Below are 10,939 nucleotides of genomic sequence, written 5' to 3' on the forward strand. Positions count from 1 at the left end.
TTCTCACCTGCCTTTAAAGTCTCTTGGCCTTTCCTGCATTTGAGGTGGCCCTGTAGGTCTCCACCTTTTCCATATTGCTTTGGCTCTGGGTATCAGAAATGGTCCCAGCTCCATCGTAATGTGACACAGGGCTGCACATTTGCCAGCACAAATATCCGTAGATTGGCAAACCCTGAGCCGGTCTCCACAGAACAGTTGACCTTCATGTTAGAACAGGGGCCTCAATTGAGGGCAGGTTTGCTTCTCAGGGGACACTGGGCCGTGTCAGGAGACATTTTTGTTGTCACACCTGGGGGAAGTGTTGGGGGTACTCTAGTGGGTAGAGGCCAGAGATGCTGCTAGGCATCCTACAACGCAGGACAGCCCCCTACGACAAAGGGTGATCTGGCCCACAATGCCACTAGTGTCGAGGTGGAGAAACTGTGTTGGAGAGTCTGGGAGAGAGGCAGCAGGTAGAGGGAAGAGTAGTCCTGTATGGGAAGGTGGGAGGTTGAGGTCTGAGTGACCTTCGTGAAACCGTTTTGCCTTTTGCCGAGTCCTCTCAGGTCCACCTCGAACATTTCCACCATGTGACATCTGGGAGGAGGGGACCCAGGGGCTGTAACATCTCCACTCCAGCTACACGATTTCCTGTTTCCAAAACATGAGCTGGTTGTGTGTCAAAAGCTGGAAGGCTGATCAAAACCAAAATTCTCATTCAGCATAACAAAGAAGGCAGAAGGGTGTTCTAATTAATCAGATATTCTTTTTAACTGAAAATGAGGAACCGCCAACCTGAAAGTTAACAGGTAACATTTAAGGCTGTTGGGGCATAGTTTAATCTTGGATTCAGACTGTTGCAGACTACAGGTGCTTTCTGTATTGTACTGGTAAAATGGGGGAAAAGAGGCTTTTGGGGGGTAGAATGCCAGATGATTTACTCTTTGGGATTTCTAAACACATTTTGTTGGGTGTGTGTTTTCTTTGCAGGCACTTTTCCTTAATTCTCTTTTTAAAGTTACTTGAAGCCCATCCTCACACACAGTGGCCCCCCATTAACCACCACTCTCCCAGCCTGGTGTGGCTTGCTCGCTCGATGTCTGACCAGTCCCCAGGTGTACGACGTAAGTACAGCATGGCCAGGTTGCCATGGTAACACTGCAGTTCTGCTATGGCCTTTGCTTTGAATTTCTACCAAACGTGACAGAGAACAGCATCAATGTCTCCTTCTCTTAAAGACAGTTGAGGCTTCCAGCCTCCCCAGCCCCTCCCCATATACAAATGGAATTCCCGTGCCACCTCTGATAAACTGTCTTTAAATTACAAAAAATGGGTCAGATGCCAAGAACACCATTTCCTTAGAACTGCTCCCGGTTTTGTAAAGTGATTTTTAATGCTTATGGTGAGTTTTTAGTGGAATATGAGCCTAGGTAATAATGCTACTTACCTTTCCTTTTATGTTGGAAGGATACAGACCAATAGATTAAAAAGTTACTTTTATAATTTCCCATCCCATTTTATTTAATAAATCTGTCTTATTTTGAATGCTAAATAGTTTGCTCAGTTTGGACCTCTGTGTAAAGTGACAGTGTGGGCCATTTGGATGTTTTATCATCAGAAACAAAGGGTAGTGACTCAGCATCCTCACTTCTCCACTAAAGAAGCTCCAACTGATCACACTGTTTGATTTTGTTTCACGGGGCTTACGTGTTTCTTTGCCTTCTAGCTCTAGTCTCCTTTAACCAATTTCTAAAGCCTCCCTTCTTACTTAGGTTTTACAAGGGTCACTTTTCATGTCTCTGTAATAGTAAAGTAACTAACCCACTATGAAAACTTTATAAAAACCTTACCTAATCGGAAGCTTACCAACTATTCCTCGCACATCAGTTAGGGGTATCTGGCCTACTTTGAACTCAGCATAAACTCAATATACTTCCAGGGACTTAAATTGGAAGTGCTCCCCTGACCACTTCCAGAGCCTGCCCAAGGTTTGCTTCCTGGGGTAATGTTTGGGCTGTGGACTCCCCACAGCCAACCCAAGATGCGGTGACTTGGGCTACAGGCAAGAACCACCCTCTATTCTGCCGTTACTGCCTTGGGCTGGGGTCCTGACTGGGGTCCCAGCCACCTCCAGACACGGAGAGGCCTGCTGCTGAGAGAGTGAGAGCAGAGAGTCTTTGGAAGTTTAACTGAGGAAGCCAGAGGTGAGAGAATGGAGGGGGCTCCATGTGGAGTCTAGTGCCGGGTGAGGGCATCAGATGAGCCATTCTCTGGGCTGTTTGACACACTTTTGGGTGGGCCCCCCCCATCACCTGTAGGGCGTTTTATACTTCACCAGGATTCTTTGGGAGATATGGAAGATGTTCGTTATTCCTCATTTCCACTAACTGTAAATGAAATTTAGGTTTGAGAACCGCCTAGAAAACTGTGTTCTTCCACCTAACGAAAATGATCTGTGGATATTTAAATGCACACATTCCCACTACACTCTTGCTTGCAGGTGTTTGCAGGGTTATTTCACTCCATTTCCATAGCAGCCCTCACTGGACAGCTAGTTATGTAATTACACAAACCTTCAGCTGAACAAAACTTTTGTCAATCCTGTCATCTGGAATTCAAGGGTGTGGGATAGTTTTGTCGTCAGCATAGAACATTCCTTAAGCTTCCATCTGGAAATCGCTCTCCACTGGGTTTTACTACGTCCTTGTTTCTGAGTGACCTTTCCTGGGGTACTATTTGTCTGGGCTTGTGAGTTTCATCATGGAATGGGACAATATCCAGTCTTGTTTTCTCCTGTCAGTGAATTGTGGCCCTGCTTCCCACTGCGAGGGGTCAGAGTGGGCCACGCCGGAGCTTCCATCTGGGGGTTCCTCTGTGCTGCTGGGGGGGGAGGGGCTTGGCTCCATTTGCAGAATTCCCCGCACATGCAGTTGTTCTGTATTCCTCTGTGTCCCCGTGTGGCTCCTAACCTCGAAACAGCAAAATACGTGCCAGGAGAGTCTTCTCCTGAACATTGGGAGCTGAGGAGCCCTGGGAGAGAGATTTTGACAGAGATGAACAAAAACATTACTTAGCACATGTATGAACAGGAGAAATGGAACGTGCTAAAACAGGGAACATGATGTCATCTGTTGTTAAGAAAACCATCATGGAGCAGATGGAGTTTCAGGACTTTCAGAACTACTAATGGGGAGGAGGAAATTGGGGAGTTTGGAGTGAGCTTTAGAATTATGCTCTGCCCGAGTCAAGGATGTTTATTGAACTGTACATTTGCTCCCTGCCTCATTCCGGTGAGGGATGGAGGCAACAATCAAGAGGACTTGCGTGCTTGCCTGTTAAAAAAGTCGGAGCCCTGATTAAGTGGAGTCACACTGTGGAGAGTGGAGAAGCCGACGTCACTGAGAAACAATGCAGAAAACAAGCATGTGCTTGTCACTCTTACGTGCCCAGAGATGGGCCAGAACCCACGGGTCCTCCCTAGGTCAGTGCATTTAACAGGCGTTGATCTAGCACCTCCTAAGAGGTCAGCAGCGCAAGCAAGGGCGCCAGGAAGAGGAGGAGATCACTGCTCTTCGATGGTTTCTCACGTAGATGGGGATCCCTGGCCCCGACACGGGAGAATCTACCCCAAACTCGGGCAGCGAGACTGAGTGGGGGCCACATGGCTGTCAGGGAGGCAGGCTCAGCATCCCACACCAAGGAGACCCTGTCGTGTAGAGGCTGAAGGACCGCAAATGCACTTTGAAGGGAGATGGGAAGTAGGAGAGAAAGAACCGTTTACGTGGAGCGGCTTGGAAGCATATGTTTTCCATTCAAGGAAGAAGCTCCCCGTGTTTGACGGCCGTGCAGCGGGGGCCCCTTGCTTTGCTTGTTAAACCATCGGAGGGTGAAAGGTTGTGCCTGACTTTACGCTGCTTCCTGACACTCTCCCCATAGTCTCATAGTTTCAAGTGGCTGCCACTTAGCCTGCTTTGCTCAGCCTTGTCTGTTCTGCTACCACCGCTGCCTAGCATGAGATGCCCCACCAGTCCTCTTCCCGACGGGGTGATTTTCATATGTTTTATGTGGGTAGAACCAGTCTAGGGACAGCATAAATCCTAACTCTGCTTCCAAGCAGCTGGACAGCCACAGGCAAATTCCATGGGTTCTCTCAGGTTTTCTTCTCTGTGACCCGAGTGTTTGTGCCCTTCATAGGGAAGGGGTGAGGATCAAATGAGACCTTCTGTGACGTTCCTGGCAGACGTATAATAGATGCTCGAGAAAACGTCCCCTCCCTCTCTGTCCCTCGCTTCATCCACCTGAGGGCTTCCTTCCCATCAGGGTGTTTCTGTGGGGACAGGAAGGAAATCCTAATTATGGCTTATCCTCTTCCCTGAATTGCTGACTAGGACAAAGAGTAGTTCAACTGTAAACCAGGTGGGTTTACGGTGGTTTGTACAGGGCAGGAGGCCGCCTCCACCCCCAGAAGACCTTCCCAAAGAAGAGAGGACCTGAAACCTATTTGTAGGTTTGCCCAGGGACCTTACTCCTTCCTACCTTTGTGGGTTGGGAAGCCGAAAATTGGAGCTGATCTCCCTTTCTTCCCTTTTGTCACTTTTTGTCCCCAAGCTGTCAGGCATTTAAAATCAGAACTGCTTTCTGGTGTTTGAAGCGCTGGTTCAGCAACAGCCTTACATTGACTAGCACTCTACAGTTTGCATCCAGTTATCATGCTAGAGGCTCAAGGCAGGCAAGTTTTATGATCCCTCTTTTCAGATGAGGAGCTGAGGTTGGGGTTGGCTTCAGCCCAGGAAAATAGTGGTCTTCCATTTGTTGTTGATGTTCGTGGTGTTTGTTGCACGTTTCAGAACCAAGAGCCGCTGAGAGAGGAAGACTCTGATTTCATCCTGACCGAGGGCGACCTCACCTTGACCTACGGGGACAGCACAGTGACTGCGAACGGCTCCTCAAGCTCCCACGCAGCCCCCACGAGCGCCGAGGAGGTGCTGGAACGAGACCTGGGAATGGGAGAGCAGAAGGTTTCCAGCCGGGGCACCCGCCTGGTGTTTCCCCTGGAGGATAACGCGTGACTCCCCGCCCCGAGCCCTGAGTGACGGGGTAGGCCCACTGGCGGGGTGAGGATGGCTGCGAGCTTGACGTGGGGCCTTGACTGAATGGAACTAAACACTTCTATTTTATTGGGGTCTGAAGATATCTTCACATTTAAAATTTAACCCAAGACGCAGCTAGTGGGGCTAAAGTGTCTCTAAATCAAGACAAATGCAGACCTATTCCCACTTTGTTCACATAGTAGTGCGCTGTTCAGAGTTAAACAAACAAACAAACTAATAGCATGCTTTAATGCTCTCTTCATTCATTCATCTGCGGATCTGAACAAGATGTGGCAGGGTGAAGAACTCCTGGGGGTTCTTCCCAGGAGACGCTTCATATCCAGACACAGAGATGCAGGTCTAGCTGGTTGTAGGAATAGCAAGGGGGGGAACAGGCTAGAAAAAGACCGTGAAGGAAGGCAGTTGAGATTGGACCTCCAAGGATTGTGAGAAGCTGGTGTTTAACGGGCCAGAAAACATGAAAAAGCAATTTGAGTGGAGGCTCCAGCAGCGAGGCTGCGTGACTGCACCCTCCTATCAGGATTCCTGCCCTTTTTGGCTACCTGTGTTTCCTCTAGACTGAAGGTTGGAAAATATGTCCATGAACATTTCAACATGGGGGAACGAATTCCAATTCCTTCTCTGGAAATCTCTATAAAGAAGAAGTTACTGAAATGTTTGAAACCAAAGGCAAAAGAGTGTTATACTGTTGTTTTTAATTAATCTGAGGACAGGAGAAACTGTTTAGAAACTGATGGTGATATCACTGCAAAAATCAGTCAGTTCTTGAAGGCTCCCATATGAGCTGACTGCCTGGAAAATGATTAATAGGACTGGGTTCTATTGTGGGTTTAGAAATAACACCACAATTTGTGGGGTGCCATTTTATCTAGGGAAGAGAAGGCAGTAAGAAGCCTAAGAGGGAACAAGCTAGTATTCGGAGGGAAGAAATCTCACTGCAAACAAAACTAACTGCAAAGAAAATACAAGATAGTATTCTTACGACTGAGTAGAATTCCAAACTTTGAGCTAATAAATACATGAGATTTCAGTGGCCAAATGGGGAATCAGAGGCAAGTCAATGAAAAGTTCAGCATTATTCACCTTGATGGAAGGTTCTGTCTACTATAAACAGATTAAGAATCCAGATGTCTTGACATTGAATGCCATGTAGAGAAGGGCCATTTTCTTGGTATCTGGGGAGGCTTGCACCAGCTTAATGTGTAAGTGTGCTTTAAAATTTAGGTTTTTAGTTTGGGTTCTTTGTGGATGAGCTGTTCCACCTGCCCGCACCTGCAGTAGGTGAAATACTGAGAGAACTCTTGGAAACCAAGTTTGAGATTCTCCCCATGTCTCTATGCTTCAGTGCTAGTATATTTGAAAACCCAATTTCTAAAAAATGCTTTCATAAAATGTGGGCATTTTTCTTATTATGGCAGACAAAATAGTGGCCCAGTTCAATCTAGGACACCCATAATGAAGTCAGTCATTTAATCTTCTTGACTCGCATTTTTAATGGTTAATTTTTAAATAAGACATTACTTGATACTTTGTTTTTGAATTGATAATTTGTGCAAACCAGGAAAATTTTATTATTAGGTTAAGCCATATGAAATTGCTGACACTCAACCATTTAAAAAAAATAGGGCAATTTCATATGGTTCAATATAATATAATTGAATCATTTTTATTCCCCTCTTTCCTTCGTATCTACACTAAAGTCCATTTTGATTTTATGGTCATCCATGGGCTTTGTCCTCTTCACTGCAAACATTTTATTCTAACCTACTTAAATATAAGTAAATGGAGATTTGCTAAGGCTAAAAGTTAGCTAGGTTTGTAATTATGTGGTTGGATTTTTTATTCAGTGGATCAGAGTGAATCACTGACCTGTCGTCCTAATTTTGGTTTGTAAGATGTGGAGATTAATCCTGACCTTACCAGGGGTCATGGGAAGTGAGTCCACTCATCAACGTGCTTCCACCTCTCAGAAGCATCATGCCTGTGCTGAGTGGCAGAAAAGTAGGCCTGAAATCACCTCACTCAAGGCTGAGTGTCTGTTGCCAGTCTGGCAGAAATCAGATCAAAACTGCTAAGTAATGGTGCATCCAGCTGAAGAAAAGTTCCCCTGAGAGAGTAATCCCAGGTCATCTTATAAACATGCTTGTTCTGGGTTAGGGGGATGACAGTTCAGTAGTCGAATGCTCTAGAGCACAGGTTCTCAACCCTGGCTGCACATTAGGATTACCTGGCCAGTTTTTAAAACTATTGATGCTAGGGCCCTACCCTCAGAGATTCAGATTCAGTAGGTTTGGGGTGGGGCCTGTCTGCCATGCTTTGTTCTAGATCCTCAAGGATTCTAATACACAGCTAGGGTTGAGAGCCTCTTGTCTAGAACTTGCAGTGGACCCTATTTGGAACCTTAAAGAATGGCCTAGCAATGAACGTTTTATTTTAGTTGTTAGTCATGTGGAACAAACAGTTGTTGATCGGTAATACAGACTGGGCAGCTGTGAGAGTTTCATGCTAATCTTTGCAGAAGTCAAGAATGTACCTCTTAAAGTGCAACCTAGGGCTTCCCTGGTGGTGCAGTGGTTGAGAGTCCGCCTGCCGATGCAGGGGACACGGGTTCATGCCCCGGTCCGGGAAGATCCCACATGCCCCGGAGCGGCTGGGCCCGTGAGCCATGGCCGCTGAGCCTGCGCGTCTGGAGCCTGTGCTCCGCAACGGGAGAGGCCACAACAGTGAGAGGCCCGCATACCACACACACACACACACACAAAAGTGCAACCTAAAAGGTCACTTTTGAAAACCTTAGAGCGTGAGAAGGAGAGATGGGCGACTTGAGTGTATGTTTGGCGGGGGGGGGGGATTAAAAACCTGTCATGTTTGCCCCCATCTGTGGGAAAAAAGGGGTTTTGTCTTAACTGAGCTGCAGACTAATCAAATGTGAAGGTTTCTGAGATGGTATCTTTGCAGTTTAACCTGAGATTATATTAATAGTCCCCATTGCAGTCAAGTGAACTTTCTTTCTCTTCACACTTTGCTTGTCCCCATGCCTGCATCCACGATGGACTCCTCAGGGTAAGGATGGGCCCATTTATTGCCTGAGCAGAGGCCCCGTATTAAGTGGAAAGTTGTGATCACTTTGCTGTCACGTGGGGGTGGTGTCGGTAGCAGGTAATTAAGGAGATGCAAACTTTTGTATAGCACCGACACAGGAAAGACAAAAACGCCTGCCATTCCTTTTCATACTCTTTTTGGGGACTACAAGGAGAACTGAACTAAAGAAGGAAATTTGGTATTTCTTCCTAGGAAACAGGTATAGGAAGGGCATATGTGATTAAGTGGACTCTGACCATCAGGACTCAGAGTGACCAGACAAAGCATTGATGCCCTGCAGCCCAAAATCACGCTGCGGCATCAAATGTTTCATCAAGCAAACAGCAAGGCGCTCTTTACGCCGTGTTCTCTAGACCTGAAAATGTCCTTCATGGTTCAGTTGACAAAATCTCTTTAGAAAACCTGAAAGAATGTTATCTCAGCTATCCGCGAACATTTCAGTCTCGGGCAAAGAAGTAATGGTTCTTTCCAAAACAGAAGTCTGTTTCACGCACACACCTCCCACCCCCCATCATAGCTCTCCCTTTCTATGTCCAGAGTGGAAGTTAATGTTATCATGTCAGCTATTTAATGTGAACAAAATGATTGCTAAATGTAGAAACACCGCTGATGCGCTCAGGGGAGGTTGCTGGCAGGGCAAACAAGCAACTCATCAGAGGGGAAAATCATCCGCTTGGAAACCTACCTTGGTACCCATTGCGAGTTCTAAGAGGTAGATCAGAAAGCTGATTTTCCCATCTGCTATAAAATGCAATCTGGACTGAGAGCATCTGGAAAGTCAGCTTTCTGATTCAGTAAGTATATGACTCCTTATTCCACTTCAGAAATGGGACACTTGACAGGTTTCGTGCCTGCTTTTTGATGTTGCTTCTGTAGGTGAATTAGTGTAGGAGCTAGTCTGTCAAATACAATAGACTGGTATCATTGAATTCTGATCTCTTCTGTTGTTTTTTTAAATGAGAATCTGGCTCACCAGTGTCAATTGCTGCGTTCTGATACAGTAAATTGAGGGCATCTAGTGGCCAAGAGTTAGAGTTTAGAAACGACCCACCTAAATGCTGCTTTCACCATGTGGATACCTCAAAAGACCTTCCCTCTTTCTAAAACCTAATAAGAACAATCTACAGAGAAATATTCTGGAAACCAATGCTAGTGTCTAACGAGGAAAAGCAAGTAGACTCTTTGACAATCCTTTCAAAACGAGACCTAGAAATAAACCATTTTTTTTCCAGTTCCAAGTTTCATAAGCAGAGTTTTTATAAATTAACAAACCCATCTTGTCAGCCAGTGCTAGCAGAAATTGTAAAGAGCAAAACCAAAGTTTTTGATGTCAGTTTTATTTTTGTAAGCAGGGTATAGTCTAACCATGGCCCACATGGCGCACACAGGCAGCCAGTTTTCTGCTACATGAACCTTGGAAAAGATGAGAAGGAAGGGCTGCCTGTTCTGCTGCCCTTTGTAAAGATGTGTACCAGACATGAGAGTGCTCGGGAGAGGGAGAGGTTACCTTCTCATCCTGATGGCCACCTTTTCAAATGGGTTCACAGAACTGCCACATGTCATGGTCAGCTCAACTCTTGGCCAGTGGAAAATTATCTGGGCCTGTATGTGTTGGGGGAACTCAGGTGGAAAAGGACTTGGAAACAGCATGAAGAACTCTACATCTGCTGTCTAAAGCACTTCAAAAAAGTTAAGATCCCAGTGTTACTGGGTGAGTATCTAGCTGCATGGACATTTGGGGGTTGACTTTAGTTGTGATTATTCCAGCTTTGGGCTTTGGAGAAGCAGTGGGATGATTTTCAGTCATGCGGGTGTTAAGTCTATGGATTTGGAATTTGTCCCTGAAATCACTCATTCGAAGTATGACTTCATGGTAGGGTCACCTCCTAGGTTTTTAATTTTTTACATAAAATACATCTGGTACTTCTTACTTAGGAAGTTTTACTATGTCTATTAAAATGATTAAATGGGAAGGCCACCAAGATTCATTTAATAGCTGAAAAGCAGTTTTTTAAATAGAATAGGATGAATTTAATTATGGGCTGATGTGACCTTCTGGGGAATTTTTTTATAGAGAGCTTACATACTGTAATTGGGGAAATTTTTGTCTTTTACTTCCATTCAACAGTAGCAAACTGGTGGCTTTATAAAATTAACATAGGATGTTATATAAACATGTTATATAAAATAATATTAAAGTATGTCTAACTGTGAAAAAGTGAAGACTTGGAGTTATCAGCAACCTTTATGTGCAATAAGAAAAACTGGAGTTAGGCCCCCAAAGTGCTCCCTTTCCCTAGCATTTTACTTAATGTTTGCCTTTGTGTATATGTTTAGATTGATATTATAAAGCTAGCTACATGTTTTCCTGCCCTTTACTGATATTTAACACATTTTTCTCAAAGCTTTTTTTTTTTAACAAAACTCAAAATAAAAAGATTAACTGGGTGAGCTCATCTTGCTTTGTATTTCTAAAAGTATTGTCCGTTAGTAGAAGAATGCAGTATGATCCTGTTCTTAGTCTGTTTCTTTCCCTCACAGAGAGGTTCTGTTCTGGGTGGAAGCTATTCCTCTCCAATTTCATTTAGAACAGAGATTGACAAATTACGGCAGCCCCTGGACCAAATCCAGCCTACTGCTTGTTTTTGTAAATAAAGTTTTATTGGCACACACTCCACTCACTCATTTGCATACTGTCTGTGACTGCTTTCACGCAGAGCTAAGGAGTTGTAACAGCAGTGAACAAC

General features: G+C 45.1%; 1 protein-coding gene across 1 annotated transcript in view; it reads left to right on the plus strand.

Annotated features, from left to right (window-relative positions):
• SLC9A7 (solute carrier family 9 member A7) overlaps window positions 1-10,640 on the plus strand; it is a 145,945-nt gene extending 135,305 nt beyond the window's left edge. The window contains exons 16-17 of the mRNA XM_089904934.1: window positions 998-1,103; window positions 4,827-10,640. Of these exons, the coding sequence (XP_089761060.1) occupies window positions 998-1,103; window positions 4,827-5,048 (328 nt within the window). The 3' untranslated portion in view covers window positions 5,049-10,640. The remainder of the gene's footprint in view (window positions 1-997; window positions 1,104-4,826) is intronic.
• The last annotated feature ends 299 nt before the right edge of the window (window positions 10,641-10,939 follow it).

The sequence above is a fragment of the Delphinapterus leucas genome, chromosome X (assembly GCF_059928025.1).
Source record: "Delphinapterus leucas isolate spDelLeu-1000000601 "Yukka" chromosome X, BTC_Dleu_Yukka2, whole genome shotgun sequence".
Lineage (NCBI taxonomy): Eukaryota > Metazoa > Chordata > Mammalia > Artiodactyla > Monodontidae > Delphinapterus > Delphinapterus leucas.